Source organism: Rhinoraja longicauda, chromosome 24, assembly GCF_053455715.1.
Source record: "Rhinoraja longicauda isolate Sanriku21f chromosome 24, sRhiLon1.1, whole genome shotgun sequence".
Taxonomy (NCBI): domain Eukaryota; kingdom Metazoa; phylum Chordata; class Chondrichthyes; order Rajiformes; family Arhynchobatidae; genus Rhinoraja; species Rhinoraja longicauda.
The window spans coordinates 20,578,803-20,602,894 of NC_135976.1; the positions used below are offsets into that span (position 1 = coordinate 20,578,803).

Below are 24,092 nucleotides of genomic sequence, written 5' to 3' on the forward strand. Positions count from 1 at the left end.
AACTGACCATTTCTTCACGTCAACTATACCCCTTGGTGGGGTCGACATGGATGGTGGGGGAGAATGGGTGGGAGGAAGTACCGGGGAAGTATTGGAGGTAGGGTAATTAAATTGAGAATAGGAATGAGGGTAGAATGGGGGTTAAGAGGGTGGAGGGGGGGAGTCAGGAGAGAGGAGGGGGTTGGAGGGGCGATTGAATGAGGGAGAGTTGCAGGAGGGGTGGGTGAGGAATGGTTGGAAGGGGTGGGATGGATGGTTGGAGGGGGTGGAAATGGGAGGTTGGAGGGTGGTGGGTGAAGGAGGATGTGGAGTGGGTTGGGTGATGGAGGGGGTTGGTGAGGGAGGGAAGAATGGGTGATGTATTGGTGGGGGTATGTAAGGGAGTGGCTGAAGGGGGGTGGGGTGAGAGGGAGGAGGGTGAGTAGGGTGGAGGGAGGTAGAGTGTGAAGGGGAATGTGTGGGTGGGTGAGTGAGGTAGGGTGTGGAGGGGAAGGGCGAGGTAGGGTGTGAAAGGGAAGGTTGAAAGGGTGGGGGAGAGAGGTATGGGGTGGGTGTGGGGGAGAGGGAAGGTGTAGGGGGTGTGGGTGAGGCAGGGGATGGATGTGGGGGAGAGGGAGGGTGTGGAGGGGGTTGGTGAGGCGGGGGATGGATGTGGGGGAGGGAGGGTGTGGTTGGGTGAGGCAGGGGATGGATGTGGGGAGAGGGAGGGTGGAGGTTGGTGGGTGAGGCAGGAGATGGGTGTGGGGGAGAGGGAGGGTGGAGGTTGGTGGGTGAGGCAGGGGGTGGATGTGGGGGAGAGGGAAGGTGTGGTTGGTGGGTGAGGCAGGGGGTGGATGTGGGGGGAGAGGGAAGGTGTGGTTGGTGGGTGAGTCAGGGGGTGGGTGTGGGGGAGAGGGAGGGTGGAGGTTGGTGGGTGAGGCAGGAGATGGGTGTGGGGGAGAGGGAGGGTGGAGGTTGGTGGGTGAGGCAGGGGGTGGATGTGGGGGAGAGGGAAGGTGTGGTTGGTGGGTGAGGCAGGGGGTGGGTGTGGGAAGAGGGAGGGTGGGGAGGGGGTTGGGTGAAGCAGGGGTTAGAGGGGATGGGTGATGGGGACGGGGAGGGGGCAGCAGTGCGTCAACCCGCCGTTGCTCAGTGCGGCTGCGGAACCTTCCTCGCCTGTCAGCCTGGGGAGTCTGTCGCACCGGCGGAGAGCGCAGCTCGGCCGCTGTGAGCACCTCCGCAGCCGCCATGGCTCTCCGGGCCGGATGACGGGATTGGCAAATGGGTCTTGAGAACCGCGGTAAGCAGCTGGCAGTGGGGATGGGGAGGATGCGGCGGGCGATGGGTGGAGGCCAGGCGATGGATGATGGCGGCCGGGGATGATGCGGAGACTCCCATGTTTATTCGATATCCAAACTGTGTTTCCACGATAGCTGATACGACAGATGCGATAGAAAGCTAATACGTTAGAGGGAGGGAACCGGGTTCCATCCGTCCTCTGTGGTGTGAGGGGAGAAATGTGTGTGCCTTCATATAAATATAAATAAATATAATCTATATTAAATGCTTATTTATTTATTTATTTATATTTATTTTAGTGCTGTCCGCGGGAAACCGTGTCGTGAAACCGGCATATGTGGGTTCGTGCTTGTATAATGCATACGTCTGTGTCTGACAGAGAGAGAGAAGAGAGAGAGAGAGAGGGGGGGGGGGGGTCAACGTGTGTGTGTGTGCGTCAGGCGGTCTGCATGTCTGCATGCCTGTGTACATGCAAATTCATGTGTGGACGTTCACTCTATGTGTCGAATTATCTGCAGAAAAGCTGGGAGAGGGGCTAGGGGAGAACGGACCAGGGGTGGTGGTGGGGGGGGGGGGGGAGAACTGCTGGAAATGGGTTCTGATTTCTCTGTTAATACCTCCACCTCTCTCTCTCTCCCTCTGCCTTCTCTCACCCTCTTCCTCTGTCCCATCACTCTCTCTGACGTCACCCATGACACCCACCATCCCAAACCCCCTTTATCTCCCCTTACACTATTTATCACCGTCCCATCCTTTATCCCCCGTCCTCCTCCTCTCTCTCATTCCATTCGATCTTATCTCTCTCTTCACTCCCACTTCCTTTTTTCTGTACCGTCTCTGCTCACTCTCTCCTCCTTCCTCGTCCTATCTCTCTCTCCCATTCGCTCTCTACCTCTCTCTCTCCATTCCCTCCTCTCTCTCTCTCTCTCTCTCTCTCTCTCTCTCTCTCTCTCTCTCTCTCTCTCTCTCTCTCTCTCTCTCTCTCTCTCTCTCTCTCTCTCTCTCTCTCTCTCTCTCTCCACCCTCTTCACCCTCTCTTCACCCTCTCCTCACTCCACTCCCTCTCGCCACTTACTCTCGTTCTGCCCTCCCCTTATCTTTCTTCCCACTTCCTCACCTTTCTCCACACTTGCCCCCTCTCTCTACCTACTCATCTCTCTCCACGCCGTCACCCCTCTCTCTCTACCGCCACTCCGCGGCCGACTTCTCCACTCATTTCCTTCTCCTTTCCTCCATCTCCACTCCACCCTCTCCTATTCCTCGTTCTCCCCGCTGTACCCGCTCCCCTTTCTCCACACTCTCCTCTCTCCCCCAATTGCTGTCTACTTTCCCTTTCCAATTTCTCTCCTCTCTTGCGCTTCACTCCCGCTGCTATCTTCTATTACTCCACTCTCCCCTCTCTCCAATTCCTCTCTTCCCACCCCCTCCTTCCACTTCCTATCCTCTCTCACTACTTCTCCATCTCTGCACTCCTCCCATCACTTTCTTCACTTGCTCTTCTCTATCCTCCATCTCCCTCTCCCCTCCACTCCCTCTTTTACTCCTTTCTCTCCACTCCCTCTCATATTCTATTTCTTTTATATCTCTCTCTCGCTCTCTGTGTCCACGCTCTGTCGCACTCTCTCCACTTGGTCTCTCCACACATCTGTCCTCTCTCCAATTCATCTCTTTCTCCATCCCTGCACCCCATCTCTTCACCTCCTTGTTGTCTCCTACCTCTCTTTCTCTCTCTTTCTTTCTTTCCACTCCATCTCTCTTTCCACTTCCTCTCCTCTCTCCCGTTCCCCTTCTCCCCATTCCCTCTCTCCACTTGCCCTCGTCTCTCTCTCCCCTCCACACATTCTCCTCGCCACCCTTCACTCCCTCTGCTCACTCTCTCCAATTACTCTCATCTTACAACTCCTCTTCTCACTCCACTTACCCTCCCCTCTCCCACCACATCTCTCTTTCAAATCCTTTCACTTTTTCTCCAATTCCTCTGCCATGTCTCTCGCTCCACACTCTGTCTCCTCTGAACTCCCTCTCCCCTCTCGCTTTTCACTCGTCCTCTCTCTCCCACTCCCTCCTCACCGTCACCCTCTTCTGTCCCTCCATTGCAACTTCTCTTGCTCCATTTCTTCTCTCCCTCCTTCTCCCTGATCCCTCTCCTCTACCCCTTTACTCCCTCTCCACTCCTCTCCACGCTCCCTCTCTCTCTCCATCGCCTCTCCCATTTCACTCCCTCAATTTATCTCTATCCCCTTGCCCCTCACTCCCTGTCGCTCTCTCCCATCCCACTAACTTCGCTTCCTTACCCTCACGTTCCCCTCTTTTTCCTCCCTTTTCTTCTTTGCCTCTCCCACACCGCTACTATCTTTCTCCTCATCCCCATCTCTTCCCACCTCTCCATATCCTCTCCTACTTCGCTGTCCTATCTCTTCCCTCCACCACCACCCCCCCCCTCTCTTTCTTTCTCTCTGTTCTCATGTCTGCTAGTTGCCGAACCTTCACTCCCTCCTTCCTCAGTTCTCCCTCATCCACAGACGATGGTGCAGCCCGCCAGCCGCCGGTGATCTTGCCCTACCCATGGGGCGGGACGGTGCGTACTGCGGCCTGGGCGCCTCGCAGTGTACCGAGAGCCGGAGGCAGTGTACCGAGAGCCGGGGCTCCGGCGGGCGCCGCAAGCAACGCTACGTGGAGAAGGACGGCAAGTGCAATGTGCAGCACGGCAACATGTTGGAGACCTACCGCTACCTGACCGACATCTTCACCACGCTGGTGGACCTGCGCTGGCGGGTCAGCCTGCTGGTCTTCGTGCTGGCCTACACACTGACCTGGCTCTCCTTCGGCTTGGTCTGGTGGTTCCTGGCCTATTGCCGCGGCGACCTGGAGCACCTGGGCGACAAGGCATGGACGCCCTGCGTCCACAACCTCAACGGCTTCGTCTCCGCCTTCCTCTTCTCCATCGAAACCGAGACGACCATCGGCTACGGATTCCGGGTGATCGCCGACACGTGCCCCCTGGGCATCGCGCTTCTCCTGCTCCAGGCCATCCTGGGCTCCATGGTCAACGCTTTCATGGTGGGTTGCATGTTCGTCAAGATCTCGCAGCCCACCAAGCGCGCCGAGACCCTGGTCTTCTCTAAACAGGCGGTGGTGTCACCGCGGGACGGCCGCCTCTGCCTCATGTTCCGCGTGGGTGACCTTCGGCGCTCGCACATCGTGGAGGCCTCCATCCGCGCCAAGCTGATCCGCTCCAAGCAGACGGCCGAGGGAGAGTTCATCCCGCTTGACCAGACGGAGGTGGGGGTCGGGCTGGAGACCGGCGATGACCGGCTCTTCCTCGTCTCCCCGCTCATCATCGCCCACGAGATCGACTCTCGCAGCCCGTTCTGGGAGATGAGCAAGGACCGGCTGCGGGCGGAGGACTTCGAGATCGTGGTCATTCTGGAGGGCATGGTGGAGGCCACAGGTAGGGGCGAGAGGAAGGAGTGGGAGCAATACGGAGGGGGAGATAGAGGAAGGGATTAAGGGGACTAGTATGGAGTGGGGATGATTGGGGAAAAGGTGGGAGGGGAAGGGAGGGGAGAAGAGTGATACGAAGGAATGAGGTAGGGAAGGGAAGGAGGAAGGTAGTCGGGGCAGTGAGAGAGAGAGAACAGGAGAGTAATGGATGGAGACGGACGGAGTGGAGTGAGGAGAGGAAGGGGAAAGGTGGGGGGGGGAAGGGGAAAGAAAGGGAGGGAAAGAGTGGGAGCAGTAGGGAGGGAAGAAGGGATTGAGGGAAATGAAATGGAGGGGGAATGATTGGGGGAAATGTGGGAGTCGGTCGGCAAGAGAGGGAAGGTGGGAAGTGGTGGAGTGGGAAGTAATGGAGGTGCAGAATGGAGGGGGAGGGGCAGGGAGTAAGGGATGGTAGAGAAAGAAGGGCAAAGGTGGGGAATGTGAGGTAGGGCAACAAGTAGAGGGAGCAAGGGTGAAAGAGGGAGGGGAGAAGGAGGGAGCGAAGAAGCCAATCAGGCTGAATGATGGAGGGGCAGAGTGGAAGGACGTAAATGTAGATTGGCTACAACTACAGAAATGGGCGGAGAATCGGCAGATGGAGCTTAATCTTAGCAAGTGTGAAGTCTTGCGCTTTGGGAGGTAGAATATAAGGGGAAATATTTGGTTAATAGTAATTCCCTTAACAACATAGAGGCACAGAGGAATATTTGGTTCCAGTCCATGGCAACAGCATGTCGAGTAGTAAATAGGGTGTGTGATATGCCTGCTTTCATCGGTTAGGGCATTGAGTCAGGAGGTCATGTTGCAGCTTCATAGGGCTTGGTTAAGCTGAATTAGGAGTATTGTGTGCAGTTGTGTTCATCCCATTACAGAAAGGATGTTGATGCCAAGGAAAAGCCGCAGAAGAGGTTTACTATGATGCCAGCTAGATGAGAGAGTATTAACTATCAGGAGAGGTTGAACAAACTGGATTGTTTTTTCCCCCTATAACATCGGAGGGTGAGCAGAGAGCTGATACAAATATATCAAATTATGAGAGGCATAGATAGGGTAGACATTCAGAACCTTTCTCCCAGGGTGAAAATATCAACGACAAGGGGGCAGTACATTAAGATATGAGGGGCTATGTTTAAAGGCTGTGCATGGGCCAAGGTTTTTTTTGCACAAAGAGTGGTTTACTTGGAACATACTATCAAGGCACGTATGATAGTGGAATTTAAGAGCCTATTAGATGGGCTCGCGGATATGCGGAGATACAGATTTTGTGAGGTAGAGGAGATTAGATTACGTTCGGCATGGACATCATGGGCCGAAGAGCTTGTGTCTGTACGATACTGCTCTGTATTTTAAGGAAAGGGAGGGGAGAGGAGAGGAGAGGAGAGGAGAGGAGAGGAGAGGAGAGGAGAGGGGAGAAAAGGGGGGGGGGGTGGGGGAGACAAGGAAAAGCTGGACAGGGAGGGGAGATGTGGAGAGAGATGGAGGGGACAAAAAGAGTAGAGTGAGGGGAGAGGGAGGGAGACGGGCTGAAGAGTGGTTGGGAAGGGGGAAGTAGGCTGCGAAACTGGGTGCCAGGGAGGGAGGGGGAGTGAAGGAGGAAAAGATGGTGGCAGTAGGGGTGAGGGGGTGAGACGATGGGGGGGGGAGGGAGTGGTGGGAAAGAGGGCAATGAAGGAGGAAGAGAGGATGGCCATGGGGTGGAAGGACATGGTGGATGTGGGAGGTAGGGGAGGAGGGATGCGGAGCAGAGGTATGGAGGGGCTGAGAGTGAAAGTTATGATGGAGAGGGATAGGGAGAGAAATCGGTGTGGAGAAAGAGAGAAAAAGGGTTAAAGGAGAGGGGGAAATAGTTGGAGTGCGAAGGAGAAGAATGGGAGGGTGTGTGGAAGGAAACGGGGAAGTGGGAAAGGAGCGGAGGAGGGAGGGGTGGGAGAGGTAGGTAGCGAGTAGGCAAAAGGAGCAGGGGATGAAAAGGGGGTAGATAGGAGATGCTAGAATTGGAGAGGGGGAAGGAGGGAGGGAGTCGGGGGAGGGAGGAAGTCGGGTATGGAGAGAGGAAGGGAGAGGGGAGGAGGAGGGATAGGGAGAGTGACGATGGGCAAAGGAGGGAGCGTGACAGTGCAAATGGAGAGGGAATGAGTGATCGGTGGGACCAGGAGGGCAGGAGGGAGGAGAAGGTGGGAAAGTAAGAGAGAGTGAGGATGGGATGGTAAGGGGTAGGTAGTGCAGAATGGGAAAGAAAGAGGGAGGGGAAATTAGAAGGATGGAAGATTTGGGAGGGAGTGGAGAAGTAGGATTTGGTAGGGAGGGAAGAAGGAGTCGGGCGGGAGATTAAGCGCAGCAGAATGATGAGGGGTGGAGAGGGAGGAGAAGGGCGTAGGAGCAATAGAGAATAGGTAAGGGGAGAGTGGGGAAAGAGAGAGGTGGAAGGGAAGTGAGGAGGAGGAGAAGGAGAAAAGGGGGGGGGAGGGATTGAGGGGAGCGGGTGGAGTGCGGGAATGGCGGGCGATGTTCTGTGGGACGTTGAACGCTCCAGTGGATGAGAGATTGACTAACTCTTCCCTGTGCCGCAGGTCTGACATGTCAGGCCCGCAGCTCCTACCTGTGTGAGGAGGTTCTGTGGGGCTATCGCTTCATGTCGGTGCTCTCTCTGGAGGATGGCCACTACGAGGTGGACTACGGCATGTTCCACCAGACCTTCGAGGTGTCCACCCCGACCTGTAGCGCCCGCGAACTCACCGAGCGCTTGGCCGAAGCCGAGGCGCAACTCTACTGGTCCGTGGCCCGGCCGGAGGATGAGGGAGCGTCCCCCGCAACATGGCCTGGCTCCGGCTCCGGCCCCGGCCCCGGCCCTGCACAGGGGGACAGGAGGCAGCAGCAGGAGGAGCTGGAGGAGCAGGAGCGAGGGGACGTTGACCGGCAGCCCAATGGCAACCTGAACGAGTCCGCCCTGTGACCGGCGGACAGTCGGACGTGGGAGGCAGCGCGCCCCGATGTTGACGAGATTGAGATGGAGATGGTGGGGGCAACAGTGGCGCCATGGGGTGGGGGGGGGGGGAGGGGGGAGAGAGGGGGGGTGTTGGAGGAGAGGGGTCCACGGTTATAGCGGTTTCACTTCGTCCCCGGGTCCTGAAATCATTGGGCAGGGTAGTAACATCCAGGAAAGCCGACTTTAGGAGGCAATGCGTCCCCAGCCTTGAGCCTGACACATCAACGGGTCAGATGACAGCGAAAGGGACTTGAGTAATGGACGTTTGACTGTATGAGGCCTCCACGCAGGGAAGTAAGTGCATGACAGACCGTTCAACAAAAGCCGAGAGGATGAGACGCTGGGATGGGGTTTGGGTGGGAGTGGGGTAATGGAGATGAATAACTGTTGATCGTCTTCTCTGGGGAAGGCGATGATTAACATCATAGGTGACCCGATAATGTGGGAATTCTTGGCGGATATATTGACTGCAAATGGCATTCTCCCCGGGACGGAGAGGTGAGGAGTCAGGGGATGTGGCTACGGTGTATTTGGCTAGAAGATACATGAACTCTCAGGATGGCGCGCACGTCCCACGGAGGGCAGGAGGTGGTATAAGGGGGATTGACCACGCCGCTATCGGCCTCACTAACGGGCACTACTTTGGGTGGCTATTCAACTGCTACAAGCATCGACACTGCTGGACAAGGGAAGTTGGGGATGGCCGCCCCGAGACCGCATTAAATGAAGTTGCTGAAGGTCGTAGGAGTGTGCCAGGAATGATAATGTCAGGTGCAGGCAGTTAATCCGTTATGACTGGGCCTCCACTTGGCCGGGGGCACGTTGGGTTTAATTCCACTCCATCCTCCCACCCCCACCACCGTCCTTCACTCCCCACCAATCCCACCGTGATCTCTCCCACAGAAGTTTCTGATGTTTCTACTGTTCCGTTCTGTGTCCTTGTGTCAGAGAAATGTCCCAATAAAATCACAAATTACAAGAAACAAGTGAATTGGAACTCGGGCAGGGGGCGAGGGTGGGTGGGTGATAAGGGAGGGAGACATGGAATGGGGGAAGATATCGTCGTGTGTTTAATTGTCATATCCCGGCTACGGATCAATGGAATTCCTATTTGCTGAAGAAGGCGAAGACTAAGAGGGAAGGAAACAGAGGAAGAAGCGGGGCAGGAATAGGAACGGAGAGGAAAGGTCAGTCTCTCTTCTCCACACTCCCTGAAGAAGGAGAAGATAAAAGCTTTAAAAACACCTACCACCAGACTCGGGAACAGCTTCTTCCCTGCTGTTATCGGATTGCTGAGCAGACCTTTCATATGGTGTATTTAACCCGATCTCCCAGTCTCCCTGCTCCTTACACCTTTTTATCTCGACTTTGTATGTAGCTTTCACGCCATATTCTCCTCTCTGCTATTTTCCTCGTTGCACTACCCTGTTGTATGTGTAAGCTTTGTACACACATCTGGTATGATTTAGCTAGATAAATCACAACGTGTTTCATTCTATCTCTGCACACTCGATGATAATAATAATAAGCCAGTAGGAGAGGCGTGAGGGAGGGGTAATGGGGAGAAGAGGGAGGGAGAGGTAGCAGAGAGGAGTGGATGGAGGGAGGGGTAATGGAGTAGAGGGAGGGGTAGTGGAGAGAAGAGGGAGGGAGAGGTAGCAGAGAGAAGTGAATGGAGGGAGGGGTAGTGGAGTAGAGGGGAGGGAGGGGTAGTGAAGAGGGGAGAGAGGGATAGGGGGAGAAGAGGGGAGGCAGGGGTAGTGGAGTGAAGTGTGGGAGTGAGCTGCATGGAGAAAGTGAGGGAGCGGAAAAGCGTGAACAGAGGGGAATGTGGAGAGCAGAGAGATCAGGAGTGGAGAGGGGGAGGGAGTGGAAGGAAAGGAGTGAGCGAGGTCATGGATAGAGGGAAGGAGAAATTGAACGACTGGAGCAAGGGAAGGAAGGGTAGGAGGAATAAGCAGTATAGTGAGGGTAGGGTGAAAAGGTCCGGGAAGGAAGTGGGAAGGAGAAAATGATGGAATAATATCTGGAGGGGAGATAGGGATGGATGCAAGGAGGGGAAGAATGAGAGGGTTAGGGGGAAGGTATCAGAGGGAATGGAGATGTGGTGGAACAGAGTGAAATAAGGAAGGAAAGTGAGGAATGTAGGGAAGGGTCAGGGAGAGAGGGAGAACTGGGGGAGCAAGGGGAGAGAGGGGGTGACCTGGGGGAGTGAGGGAGTTATGTGAAACCAGTTGCCACTGAGGGAGGGAGTGTCAGGGCTTAATCTCTCAGAGAGACAACTCCGCCTTGCTCAGTGTACCCGGAGGATGGACTGGGAGAATGCTGCTCAACTTGCAGAGCCGGTTCCATTGAATAAAATTACTCTGGGCACGTGAGTCACGAGTCCAGAGATTGTTTTCCAGTGACTGAAGAAAGACAGTGTTTGAGCTTCTATCTGCATCAGATATCTCTCAGCTCCTCGCCCTGTGGAGAAGATAAACGCTGCTCCGGTTATCCGAGGATGGCAGAGCTGTGGTCCCCTTCCAGCTTCATCTGCACCCTGCTCCTGGTGGGATGGCTGGTGACAGGTGAGAGAACTCACAGAGGGGCAATGCTGAGGAACTACAGTGTTTGGACAGGTACATGGATAGGAAAGGTTTAGAGGGATATGGGCCAGGCATGGAGAAATGTGACTAGCTTGGATGGGGCAGCTTAGTCAGCATTGACGGTTTGGGCAAATGGGCCCATTTTCATGCTGTATGACTCGGTGATGCTGCAGTACCATCAGACAGGCTGCACGGTGGAGGACAGCACAGTTAGAGAGGCAGCACAGAGAGAGCACCACAGGGTCAGTGGGGTAGAACTGAGGGAGGACCACAGTGGGATAGGAGCAACACTAGGGTGCTCTACTGTATGAGAAGGGCAGCACTGAGGGAGCACCGCAGTGTCAAAGAGACAGCACTGAGAGAGCACTGAGTGTTAGAGGGACAACAATATACAGCTCGACACTCTGGAAGGGGCATTTCTCATGGAACAAGCACAGAGAGGATGTCACAGAGTCAGAGGGGCAGTGAGTGCTCAGGCAAGCACTGCACTAATAGCGGAGCATCACTAAGGGAGTGCTGGTCTGTCAGAAGAGTCACTGTTGAGAGCACTGGTCTCTCTCCTTTTCTCCTCTGACAGTGCTGCACTTCCTCAGTACTTCCCCTTGATATTGTGGCAGTCCCTCCAAAGGCAGCATCAACCTAGCTGACTGTCTGCCTGTGTCCAGGCTATTATTTGAATGGGCAATCTTTGTGTGCAGAGGGTAAGTAGAAAGTGATGCACATGGGGAGAGGGAGAGAAGTGAACAGAAGGATAGAGGCAGAGAAAGAGAACTGAGATGGGGTATTAGAGGGAGAGGAGAGAAAAGCGATGGCAGAAAAGTGACAGAGAGGAAAGAGTGGGGTGAATGGAGAGGGGGGAGGGGAAAATGGGGGGGAGGGAGAGAGAGGGAGAGGAAGAGGGAGAGGGAGAGGGAGAGGGAGAGGGAGAGGGAGAGGGAGAGGGAGAGGGAGAGGGAGAGGGAGAGGGAGAGGGAGAGGGAGAGGGAGAGGGAGAGGGAGAGGGAGAGGGAGAGGGAGAGGGAGAGGGAGAGGGAGAGGGAGAGGGAGAGGGAGAGGGAGAGGGAGAGGGAGAGGGAGAGGGAGAGGGAGAGGGAGAGGGAGAGGGAGAGGGAGAGGGAGAGGGAGAGGGAGAGGGAGAGGGAGAGGGAGAGGGAGAGGGAGAGGGAGAGGGAGAGGGAGAGGGAGAGGGAGAGGGAGAGGGAGAGGGAGAGGGAGAGGGAGAGGGAGAGGGAGAGGGAGAGGGAGAGGGAGAGGGAGAGGGAGAGGGAGAGGGAGAGGGAGAGGGAGAGAGAATGAACACAAAAAAAAGAAAAGCGAATGGAGAATGCTCCCACACTCCTGATGTGCCCTAGCGACGGGGTCGGGCTTGGGGCATCAGGTGATGTGTAACTCCACACCCTCCTGCAGCCTCTAAGCGCAGGTATATTGTTTATGAAAGTAATGTATTTGAACATCTGCTTACACTCCTGACTACAGATAACTGACAACATATTTGCAGTGGGATTTAGGTGATGGGAATGTAATGGGGTTTGATTAAATGCTCTTATTGGAGATGGTCACATGTTTTACTTGCAAGAGAGAGAGAGAGTGGGTGCGGAGGTTAGAGAGGGATAAGGAGCAAGGGATGCAGAGGCTGGAAAGAATTACAGAGATTGGGAAGGGTGTAGGAGCTCGAAGAGGGCCACAGTTTAAGAATAAGGGGTAGGCCATTTAGAACAGAGATGAGGAAAAACTTTTTCAGTCAGACAGTTGTGAATCTGTGGAATTCTCTGCCTCAGAGAGCAGTGGAGGCCAATTCTCTGAATACATTCAAGAGAGAGCTAGATAGAGCTCTTAAGGATAGCGGAGTCAGGGGGTATGGGGAGAAAGCAGGAATGGGGTACTGATTGAGAATGATCAGCCATGATCACATTGAATGGCGGTGCTGGCTCGAAGGGCCAAATGGCCTACTCCTGCACCTATTGTCTATTGTCTATTGAGATTGCAGAGTTAGGGAGGAGTGTATGGGCTAGAGGGGTTTAACAAATAGGGAGGGGTGTAGAAACTGGAGAGGGTTACAGAAATGGGGGGTAAAGAGGCTCGAATGGGTTAAAACATCAGAGAGGGGTGTAGTGACTGATAAAAGATGCAGACAAAAGGAGAGATGTAGGGAATGGTGGTGATCGCGGGGGGAGGGGAGATATGTAGGTGGAGTTTATAGGTATATGAAGGGGTGTAGGGTAGAATTTACAGGGATTAGGTAGAGTGGGGTGGAGTGGCGGGGGTTACAGGGATAGGACATTAAAGGTATACGTAAAGTTGTATGGGCTGGAGAGTCTTATTGGGACAGGGGTGGTTGTGCAGGTAGGGAGGATGTTTGCCCTGTAGAGAGTTACTGAAGAGACTAAAGGGAGTTACAGCACCAGTGAAGGTTTGTGGGGCTAGAGCGAGTAACAGGGATAGGGATTGGTGGGGAATGGTACAGGAGCTGGAGAGGGATACAAAGGTAGGGAGGGGTGTAGTTACGGAGGGGGTTCGGGGATATAGATGTTACGGGATTGGAGGGGGTTACAGGAATAGAGTGGAGTTTCGGGGCTGGAGAGGGATGCATCAATAGTGGGGCTGTACAAACAAAGGCTTACATGGAAAAGGGGATGTGGAGCGACTGGGGAGGGTAATGGGGCATAAGGCTGGAGGAAGTTACATAAATATGAAGTAGTGCAGGAAAAGAGAAAACTACAAGGGATTTAGGAGTGGAGGGTGTTAATTGGATTGTTAACTGGAGTTGGTTATAGCGAAAGGGAAGATGTAAGGACTGGAGATGGTTACAGGAGTGACGGAGAGTTTGGGGGGGATAGGAAGGGTTGTAGGGGCTGCAGCAGTTAATGGGTCAGGGGGTCAGAGGCAAGAGATTGTTACCCAGATAGTGAGGGGTGCAGGGTCTGTAAAGGATTACAAGGACAAGGAAGGGTGCAGGGACTGTGGGGTTTGCAGGGAGAAGGAGGGGTGCGGGGATTGGAGTGGGTTGGAGATATGGGGAGGGCTATGACAATCTACTACTGTCATTGTTTAGGTTGAACTACATACCCTATTGTTATGGTCTGATCATGTAGTATTGCATAATTTATGGTGCTAATGATCATTGCATATTTGTTTTGTCACTGCATTAATATGCATGTAATGTTGCAGCAAATTTTAAAAAACGTTGTTCCATTCCAGATGCATATGACAATTAAACACTCTTGGAGTGCGTTGCAGGGCGGGGGGAGATGTGAGAAAGTGATCTGAAAAGCATTAAAGTGCTTGGGTTCACGAGGGGCGAATGTCCAGAATGTGCATGGCAGATTCGGGACGATCAGGGGCTCCACACAGGACCTCGGGTGGAGTCGTGTTGGAGCACCACACCTGTCCTTCCCACCCTGAATACTCCACCCCAAGGTGTTGGTTTCGGGCAGACCGGTCTGTTGACATTGCTGACGTTCTCTTGCAATGACAGGCAGTTGAATCAAGGGTGTGGAAGCTTCAACAAAGCATCAAAGCACACTTCCAATGCCCAACAGTATAATATGTTTAACCCTTTCTGACAGGGCCAGCTGCCTGCTCTCTGTAAATGGAGAGAGGTGGATGAAAATGTTTTAATCCCTTTTAGTAGGGAGCAGCCTGCCCAATATCTGGGAACTGAGAGGCTAGTGTGGGTAATGAGCTTGTCATCACCTCTGTTGCCTGCCTCAGGTCCCTCGGGCGCTGCGAGAATTACATCAGAAGGTCACCAGAACATCTACGTGGCAGAAGGAGATAATATGCTGATCAGCTGTGAATTCGAGCTGGACTCCAGTGACACAGGAGAACTGGACATCGAATGGGCCATCATTAACCCAGACACCACCAAACGAGATGTCATTGTAAGTCACAAGGTCCATCAAATACTCCCAGGACACGGGTTAGAAGCAGAGTGAATCTTACTCTACACTGTCCCGTCACACACTCCCAGGACACGGGTTAGAAGCAGAGTGAATCTTACTCTACACTGTCCCGTCACACACTCCCAGGACACGGGTTACACCCTGCACTTCCTCGCCCTGGTCCACCGTCCGGACACTAAGTGGCGGTCGGTGTTGCCTTCCGGTCGCGAGGGGACCCCGCGGTGGGGGTCCCTCTACGCAAGGATTCTGCCCCTCTCCATCGGGGACCTGGGGTGGAAAGTATTGCACCGAGGAGTCCCCTGCAACCTGTTCCTCGCGCGGTTCACAGATTCGCCAGCCGCCTGTCACTTTTGCGGGTTGGAAGAGTCTGTGTACCACGTGTACATGGAGTGTGTGAGGTTGCAGCCCCTGTTCCAATATCTAAAGGGGCAGCTCCTTGCTTTTTGGCTGCACTTTTCACCCACCATCCTCATCTTTGGACACCCTGTGCGTAGGGGAGAGGGTAGGGCCGAAGATGTCCTTGTTGGGTTGCTCCTGGGCCAGGCCAAACTGGCCATCCGTGACTCACGGCGCCAGGCGGAAGAGGGCTCTGCCCGAGCCAGCTGCCTGCCCCCTTTCCGGGATTACATCCGCGCCCGGGTGGTGTTGGAGAGGGACTACGCGCTGTCCACGGGCACCCTGGAGGATTTCCGGGACCGCTGGGCACCGCGGGGGATTGGATGTATCCTGGATGGAGATTGTAATATAATTGTATAATAGTTTCAATTGTTATATTTGTTTGTATAGTATTCTGGTGGTGGGTTCTGTTTTGGTATTATTGTATTGTATATATTATTTTAATATTTGAATAAATTTTAAAAAAAGGACACGGGTTAGAAGCAGAGTGAAGCTTGCTCTACACTGTCCCATCACACACTCCCAGGACACCGGTTAGACTGAGTGAAGGTCTCTATAAACAATGTCCTGTCACACTCCAGGGTGAATGTATTTGCAAACAATATCTCTGTCCGAGGTGTTGAAAGCTTTCTTTGAGTCTGTGCTTAACTGGTGGTCGTGGTGAAATGCCAACCAATGGCATGATATGAACTCAGTGGAGCTTTAACGCCAGCCTTTGGTCAGCAGGTGGCTCGGGTCAACAATGTGGGGCCTGGGATAACATAGAAACATAGAAAATAGGTGCAGGAGGAGACCATTCAGCCCTTTGAGCCAGCACCACCATTCATTGTGATCATGGCTGATCATGGCTGATCATCCACAATCAGTAACTTATGCCCAACTTCTCCCCATATCCCTTGATTCAGCTAGCCCCCTGGAAGCAGAGCAGCAGAACCATAACCAAGTCCCTTATTTCTTTTTATATCTCCCCACACCACTTATATCCCTTCCCCCTGATCACTTCCACACACTTTCTTTGTCCTGGCATTACATTTCACTCATCTTCAATACAATACAATACAATACAATACAATATATCTTTATTGTCATTGTACAGGATAGGAGTACAACGAGATTGGGAATGCGCCTTCCATACGATGCAATAAATTAATTTGCTAAATTTATACAACCCAGTGAAACAAAATTAGAAACAGTTTTAAAACAGTATAAAGTTCAAGTGGGTCTGTGCCGGTTCCATGTGCGATGTGACCATCTGGCTCAGCAGCTATGGACCTGGGTATGTAGCCGTTCCTGAGTCTGGAGGTGCGGGCGTAGAAGGCCTTGTAGCGTCTGCCCGATGGTAGAATTTCGAACAGACTATTGCAGGGGTGTGAGGAGTCTTTGTGAATGCTGGTGGCTTTTCTGAGGCATCATGTGTTGTCGATGCCCTCTCTGTCCCTGCCTTAGAATAATGTGATTTTTCTCCCACTAGCCTTTGAGGAACAGAGTTCCAGAGACTCGCAAGCTCTAAGATAAACTATTTCACCCGCCTGTGTTTAAATGGGGCACCGCCTTATTTTTGAACAATGACTCCAGTTTCAAGATTCGCTCACAGGAGACATTCTCTCCACATCCACCCTATTGCTCCTCAGGATCACATACGATTTGCTGCAGTCCCTTGTTACGCTTCTAAACTGTGGCGGATATAACTTGAGCCTCTGGAAGTGCTGGGAGACGGGTTTAAAATGGAGGCTGGCCTCTGGTCAGTTGGATGTGGTGGGCCGAATAGCCTGTTACATACTGCACAATTCACCTGCTCACTTGCCCTTTGTGAATCCTGTACAAGGACACCCAAGTCTCTGCATCTCAAGGCTCTCTGTGCCCCTGGCTCTACCCTGGGTCGTCTCTCCTTGTTTTCACAGATCCTGACATACGTCCATGGCCAGGTTTTCGATTATCCCTCGGTGTTCAGAAGCAGGTTCAGCTTCGTCGAGTCGGACCCGAGCCAGGGGAACGCCAGCGTGAGTGTGCGCGCCCTGAGAATCAGTGACACCAACACTTTCCAGTGCAAAGTGAAGAAGGCCCCAGGCATCGACACCAAGAAGGTGACGGTGGGAGTGCACGGTGAGGGGCTTCAATGTGGGGGGGGGGGGGATGGGGTGGGGAGTGGACAGAGAGGGCAGGGGAGAGAGAAAGCGAGAGGAGAGGATGGTGGACAAGGGGGAAAGGAAGTAGAATGGATGAAGGTAGGTTGAGGGGAGTCGGAAGTGAGGAGGAAGGCACGAGGCGGAGACAGTCAAGAGGGAAAGGGAGAGGGAGTGGGTAGGGTGGATGATAGTGATGAGGTAGGGATGAGGGGTGCGTGAGGGGAGAAGAGAGATGAGAGGAAGGTGGGAGAGTGGAGCGGGGATTAAGTTGGGGAGGATGAGGAAGGTATGGAACGATGAGTATGAGTTGGGGGAGGGAAGGAGGAGGGGAATGGTGTAGGGTGAATGAAGGTGTGGAGGTTGATGGTGATGGGAGTAGGGAGACTCCCTTCTTTCCATCTCTCTCCCAGACCCCTTCTCTCCTTCAATCCATTCCACCCGTCTTTCTCTCCCTCTCACCCCCCACACCAGGTTCCACCTGATCTATCTCCCTGCCTCCCATTGCCCCTTCATTCTTTCTGTCTTCTTTCCTCCACCTTCCTTTTCTTCCCCGTATCTCCCTCCACTCCACCTCCCTTTTCTCAGCCTTCCTTCCCCATGGACTCCAGTGCTGATGTGCCTCTGTTGTTCCTGCAGTGCGACCTCAGGTCCCCAGATGCTGGGCAGACCGCTCAGACCAGAACGTAGTGCTTCACTGCCACAGTGATGCTGGATCGCCACCGCTCACTTACACCTGGGAGAGAATCAGTGGCGCCAAGAGCCTGCCGCGGAGCTCCACCACAGGTACTGGGGGCTGGACCTGTACAAGCAACTGCTGTGGAGCTCCACCACAGGTAAAGGCGACTGCTGTGGAGCTCCACCACAGGTACAGGGGACTGGTATGACAGGTAAAGAGCTGCCATAGAGCGCAACCTGAAGAGGGGTCTCGACCCCAAATGTCACCCATTCCTTCTCTCCAGAGATGCTGCCTGTCCTGCTAAGTTACTGTAGCTTTTTGTGTCTATCTTCGGCTTAAACCAGCATCTGCAGTTCCTTCTTACGTACTGACAAGAGGCAGTCAGACACTGAGGAGGTGAAAGAGAGAAAGAAAGAGACACAGATACTAGAGTCATGGGAGACTACAGATACTGGAACCTGGAGCAAAAATTGAACTGCTGGAGGAACCTAGCAAATTAGATAGCAACTGTGGAGGTAGAGGGATGGTCAGTGTTTTGGGTTGAGACCCTGCATCAGGACTGAGAGTGGAGATAGACAGCAAAATGAGGGAGTGGAATAGGACTGGGGTTGGCAGGTGAAAGGTGAAACGAGGTGAGCAAGGATGATGGACTATGTGTACTAGGTACTAGGTGGGGGAGAAGAATGAAACTGTGTTCTGGGAGAGGGAGTGTGGTGGAAATGGAATGAGGAAGAATAGAGTACTTTAAATGGGAGAATTCCATATTTATACCACTGGGTTTAAACTACGCAAGTAGAATTAATCGTTATAATTTGCCTTTCTTTCTGTCTGTCTGTCTCATTCTGCTCTTTGGCTCTGTCCGCTTTTTCTCTCCTTCCCTTTCTTGTCTCTCCCTTTCTCTGTCTGTCTGTATATGTGTTTATATCACTGTCAGGTTATTCTCTCTACCTCCTTTGCTCTCTTTCATTCTACCTCTCCCATCCCCATCCCTTGCTCCCTCCCTGCCAGTGATCACAATCTCACTCTCTCTCACTCCTACAGGCAGCGGTTCAGAAACGTTGGTGATCAGGAACACCACAGAGACATTGGACGGGACCTACAGATGTCGGGCACAGAACCTGGTGGGTCAGGAGGAGTGTGAGCTCATCTTAGCTGCCCCTGCAGGTCAGTGTGGATGGCGGCAAAGGAGATGGAGTACGTGGGATAGTGGGGGACAGGGTGGAGGAGGAGGAGGAGAAGGCCATCAGAACACCTGAAGGGAAGGAGGCACGGAGAATGGGGTGGGCACTGCATGTGGATGTGGGGTCTGGGCAGAGAGTGAGGGGCAGAGGGTGATAGACTGGGGGGAGGAGGGGAAAGGTGAGGATGGAGAATGGAGGGAGAGCGAGAAGGTGGCATAGAAGAGAGAGTTATCAGTGGCTTGGAGGGGGAGGTGTGGGGAAGAGAGAGGCAGAGAGAGGATGAGAGAGTGACCCTCCAGAGTCAGGGAAAGGAGGGATGATGGTTACAGATCTCCAGCTGAGGAGGTCTGACTAACACAAGAGACATTCCTGCACAGATTACCCATGCCCCTCTAACTCCACCTCTGCTGCCACTCGCTCCGTCTCTCCACCTTTCTTGGTCTCTCACACTTCATTGCTTCTTGTCTCTCTCCACTTTATCTCTGTCTCTCTCTTCCACTACATTTCTCTCTCTTTGTCGCTCTATCTCTGTCTTATTCACCCTCCCTCTCTCAAACATCTCCCATTTCTGACTGTTCCAGGTAAAAGTGATAGTGGGGTGATAATTGGAGCAGTTGTGGGAACTCTCCTTGCTCTCCTGCTGTTGATGCTCCTAATCCTCCTCCTGTGCTGCTGTTGCCGGAAGCGTAATCAGGAGAAGGACAAGCCTTATGATATCAGGTAAATCGGAGAGGGTTGGTCCGGGGACCGCCTCGTGTACACGGATGACAAGATTGTACTTGATAATTGATTTATTGATGTTTGCAAACTGCTGAGCAAATTCGATCCTTTCACTGTGATTATTTGAATAGAAGCTGATTGTTAAGGGGGAAAGAAGCATGGGTTAGGTACAGGCAGTTTTGCTACGATGCACACTTTCATAACGTGAATATAATGTGATTGAAGAATTATGGAACACGAGGTGGGCCAAATTGATTAGAATGCCTTTTCAGTGGGAAAGTGAAGAATCACTTAAGTTATTTTGGAAATTGACAAGCAGAAAAAAGGTAGACACAAAATTGTTGGAGTAACTCAGCGGGACTGGTAGCATCTCTGGAGAGAAGGAATGGGTAACATTTCAGGTCCAGACCTTCTTCAGAAAGGTAGCTTGGAAAGAAAAAACAGTCTAAGGTAAAGAAAGTGTTTGCATGAAACTTCCCCGCGGTAATCGGAAACCATTTTCTCTTTGGAAAATAGTTCACCGTGGGTGGTTATTGAAATTGAGAAGAATCGCTTTAATTGACACTTGTGCAACAATGTTACCCTAAACAATGTTACTTACAACCTTCAGTCATTTTAACTTGCAGTACAAAAATACACTCGTAGTTTTTAAAGTCTTTTAATTTTGAAAATTCTTTGGAGGCAATAACTTTGCTATTGTGAGTCTGAACCCCCAACCCCCTTTACCCATTGAAACGATTGTGTCAATAACTTTTCGGCAATGCGAGGCTTCTTTGGAGCATAGCTGTTGTATTATACCAAAACTACCTGTACAAAGTAAAGCTTCCTCGATACCGTCATGTCACACTTTTCCACGGCAAGGTTGAGCCACAGTGAAGCTCCTTCCATATTGTCCAGCCACACTCTCCATGGGCATGAAAAAGAAGGGCTACCATGGTTGAGTTCTGGGATTGGTGGGCACCACGGGGGATTCACTGTACGTTGGATCAGGATTGTAATATAGTAATTTGATTACCAGTAGTAAGAATACTTTTCAATTTTGTATCATGGTGGTGGGTGTTTTCTTATCGTTTGTTGTATAAGTACTATTGTATATTATTGAATAAATTTAAATTTGTAAAAAAAAGGGCAAAATATTAGACATAGTGCGAAGCTCCCCACCTCACTGTCCCATCATATGTATATTCCAAGGGTTAGACACAGTAAACAATGTCCATGCTGCCAGAGCTTGCTGTGTGTTAGTCTAACCCCTGTCTCTTTTCTTTCTCTCTCAGGGAAGATGCTGCTCCCCCTCTCAGCACTGCGCCCAGTCTTCGCTCTGTCAAAAGTTACAAGGTCCACCAAGCCCGTAAACATGGGAGGGTGACTTTCTACAATGCTCTCCCTATGATTGACAACACACAGCCCCTAACCGCAGACCAGCCTATGCCAACCCGGCGCTCACCCGTGAGCCTGACTGAGGGGTCGAGGCTGGACTTTGTGGTGTGACCCATCAAAACTACCGTGGAGCAGAGTCCTAACAGCAACGGGAGGTGGCTCCACGACAGAGGAGGAGGGTGTTGTCATGGCGAATGAGGGCCATAAGAAAGGAGGGGGGATGGGGTATCTCCGCAGTGAAGTGGGTGCTTTACGATGGTGAGGAGGGCATCTCCATGGCAAGGGAGGGTGTCTATTGTGGCATGGCATCTCCATTGCAGTGCTATAGCAGAGGAAGGTCCCATAGAGGACAAGTTGCCACTGGGGTGGAGTTTCCCCCTGTTTGAGGTGGGTCACAGTGATTAGAAATTCCCTTGGCAATGGATGCCCCCACATTGGAGGTTATCCGTACAATGGAGAAAGGACCCATGTTCAGAAAGCCTCGTGAGCTGTGGATTGTCCCCAGATCGGAGGTGGTCCTCACAGTGAAGGAGGCCACATGGTGGACGAAATAACCACAGGAGGTGAAATGCCCCCACAGCTGTGGTTCCTCCGCCATGGTTCAAAAGGCTCCTTGGCAGTAGATTGTTCCCACAGTGCAGTCACGTTCCCAGAGTGAGGAAGACTCCAGAGAGTGGTTAATGGATCCTTGATGGAGGTTGTCTTGCAATGGAGCACAGTTTGCACAATGGAGAAGGTCCCAGGTGTTTGTTCCCATTGTGAATGTTAATTCCTGTTTAGGGGAGGAAGGGACCACAGTGGAAAATGATTCACTTTCCATAAGTGCTGTGCAGCAAGAGGATATCGACAGTCAAGAGGGGCCTATGATGGAGGAAGTTCAAATGGTTTTATTAAGTGCCATTGCAGAGTGCCCCAGGAGGAAGGAGATGATGTTAAGCATAATTATCAACATGGATTGGTACATTTTGTACATAAGCAAAACTTGTACAATACATAACTCACCAGTCTCCAAAACATAGTCTTTATTTCTGTTGGCCAGCTCCATCTGGTTGAGTGTCTCTGTCCGCATTTTGCCATCTGTATGTTTCAGATTGGCTGCTCTGCCTCACCCTGAAAGTTCTGCTGGTGAACTCCCTCACACACACAGAACAATACTAGTTTAGTTTAGTTTACTTTGGAAATACAGCGAGGAAACAGGCCATTCAGCCCACTGAGTCCGAGCCGATCAGTGATCCCCATGCACTAACATCGTACACTGTGTGGAAAATACAACAGCCTGGCCGCGGGGGGAAACGGCAGGGAAGAGAAAAAGACATTCTGGCCTTCCATCACAATGAGGAGGGACTGGAGGGGACTCACTGGGATGGATGTTTCTTTTTGTTTGATGTTAGTTTATGATTGTGTGTGTTATTGCATTTTTATTGATTATTCTTATTGGTCTTATTGTTGAACTGCGGGTAATGTTTCATTTCACTACACATTTATGTGTATGTGTCAAATAAACGACTATTGACCTACACACAAGGGACAATTTACAATTCATACCAAAGCCAATTACAAACCTACAAACTTGTACATCTTTGCAATGTGGGAGTAAACGAGAGGTTCCAGAGAAAACCCATGTAGTCACAAGAAGAACATACAAACTTTGTACAGACAGCACCCGTAGTCAGGATTGAACGTGCTGTCAGACAGCAACTCTACCGCTGTGCCTCCGTGCCGCCCACTCACCGAGGTACACACACACACACACACACACACACACACACACACACACACACCTCTGCTGGTGAACTCTCTTCACTCCTCCGTCAGCTCCATTGTCGACTTGGCAACAGACCTGAATGAATATGCCACAATCGTTATCAGCTTCATAAGGAAATGTGTGGAGAAGTGATCCCACAAAACCATCCAAGTGTTCCCCAACCAGATGCCTAGGTTGAACCAGGGGTTCCGCAATATTCCGAGGCCCAGATCTTGAGCGTTCAAGTATGGCAACGTACATTCATATATAAATTGCAGATACAACCTCAATAAGGCCATCACAAAGGCTAAGACATTAGCTCTAAAGTGGAGGATGAAGAGACAAGCAACTGCAGATGCTGGTTTACACAAAAGGACCCAAAGTGCTGGTGTAACACAAAGGGTCAGGCAGCATCAATAGAGAACATGGATGGGAGACGTTTCAAGACGGAACCCTTCTTCAGACTGATTGGGGGGGTGGAGGGGGGGGGGGGGGAGGAGAGGGAAAGAGTGCTGGGAGAGAGATGAGGCAGGACAAAGTTTGACACAAAAGAGGGGATTGTTTATAAGCACATGACTGGAACAAAGGCCAGGGATTAAAGTAGAAGGGAAGGTGTGAGACAGATTGATTGAAGAGTTGCAAACTAAAGTCGGAGGAGCAACGTACGAATAGATGGAGAGGCATAGGAAAAATAGGTGGGAATTTAGGTGGGGAATAGGGGAACTTAGTAAGAGCAATATTAGGCCAGTCAGCCCATCAAGTCTACTCTGCCATTGCTGATCTATCTTTCCGTCTCAACCCAATTCTACTGCATTTTCCTCTTATCCCCTGACACCTGTACTAATCAAGAATCTATCAATCACCACCATAAAAGTATCCATTGATGGCCTCCAAAGCCTTCTGTGGCAATGAATTCCACAGATGCACCACTCTATGACTAAATAAATTTCTCCTCATGTCTTCTAAAGGTATGTCCTTTTACTCTGATGCCATGACCTATGGTCCTAGACTCTCCCACTAGTGGAAAGGAAGAAAGGGGAGGGGGAGTTGTTAGAGGTTACCTAAAATTGGGGAATTCAATATTCATACCATTGCCTTGTAGGCTACCCAAGCAGAATATGAGCCCCTGTTCCAGTTTCCATATGGTGTCAATATAGCAATGGAGGTAACCCAAATTAGAAAGGTCATTATGGGAATGGAAAGGGGAGTTAGTTAGCAACTGGGAGATCCAGTAGGTCTAGGCGGACCAAACGCAAGGGTTCAGCATAGGAGAAGGACATGGATGCTTGGCAGCCAGGCAGGGCATACACGCCATTACTTCCTACAAAGCGAAAGCAGGGGGCAGCTCAAGCCACAGCAAGGCTTCACTCCCGGTGGAGCTCGACACGCTCTGCGCATGCTTTGATATGGATTACACTAATGTGCCTATTCGGGCCCCATAGCCCCTGATGGTATTACATCTCGTTCACCGAGGCCAACATTAAAAGATCCTTCATGAGGGTGTACCCTTAGAAAATATCTAGACCTGATGGTGTACGTAGTTACATTCTCATAACCTGCACGGACTAACTGGCTGGAGTTCTTGCGGATATCTTTAGCTTCTCATTACTGAGGTTCCCGCTTACTTCAAAAGGG

General features: G+C 51.9%; 2 protein-coding genes across 3 annotated transcripts; both read left to right on the forward strand.

Annotated features, from left to right (window-relative positions):
* Positions 1-1,098: 1,098 nt before the first annotated feature.
* LOC144605464 (G protein-activated inward rectifier potassium channel 3-like) lies at positions 1,099-8,743 on the forward strand. 2 transcript variants are annotated; one of them, XM_078420759.1, is made up of 3 exons: positions 1,099-1,279; positions 3,754-4,729; positions 7,332-8,743. In XM_078420759.1, the coding sequence occupies exons 2-3, from the start codon at positions 3,844-3,846 to the stop codon at positions 7,712-7,714; spliced, it is 1,269 nt and encodes a 422-aa protein (XP_078276885.1). In that variant the 5' UTR covers positions 1,099-1,279; positions 3,754-3,843; the 3' UTR covers positions 7,715-8,743. The 2 variants fall into 2 exon arrangements, with proteins under 2 accessions (XP_078276885.1, XP_078276886.1); XM_078420760.1 differs by having other exon boundaries at positions 3,801-4,729.
* A 1,293-nt stretch (positions 8,744-10,036) lies between these two features.
* On the forward strand, positions 10,037-22,221 carry LOC144605304 (coxsackievirus and adenovirus receptor homolog). Its single transcript, XM_078420420.1, has 7 exons — positions 10,037-10,317; positions 14,047-14,216; positions 16,535-16,736; positions 17,396-17,542; positions 18,477-18,599; positions 19,198-19,336; positions 20,611-22,221. The coding sequence occupies exons 1-7, from the start codon at positions 10,251-10,253 to the stop codon at positions 20,822-20,824; spliced, it is 1,062 nt and encodes a 353-aa protein (XP_078276546.1). The 5' UTR covers positions 10,037-10,250; the 3' UTR covers positions 20,825-22,221.
* Positions 22,222-24,092: the final 1,871 nt, after the last annotated feature.

Bases quoted from the DNA above. Each gene is read 5' to 3' on its own strand.
- LOC144605464 (XM_078420759.1), top strand. From the start codon at position 3,844: ATGGGGCGGGACGGTGCGTACTGCGGCCTGGGCGCCTCGCAGTGTACC. The intron at 4,730-7,331 runs GTAGGGGCGAGA...CCTGTGCCGCAG, and splicing joins GGGCATGGTGGAGGCCACAG to GTCTGACATGTCAGGCCCGC.
- LOC144605304 (XM_078420420.1), top strand. From the start codon at position 10,251: ATGGCAGAGCTGTGGTCCCCTTCCAGCTTCATCTGCACCCTGCTCCTG. The intron at 16,737-17,395 runs GTGAGGGGCTTC...TTGTTCCTGCAG, and splicing joins GGTGACGGTGGGAGTGCACG to TGCGACCTCAGGTCCCCAGA. The intron at 18,600-19,197 runs GTCAGTGTGGAT...TGACTGTTCCAG, and splicing joins CATCTTAGCTGCCCCTGCAG to GTAAAAGTGATAGTGGGGTG.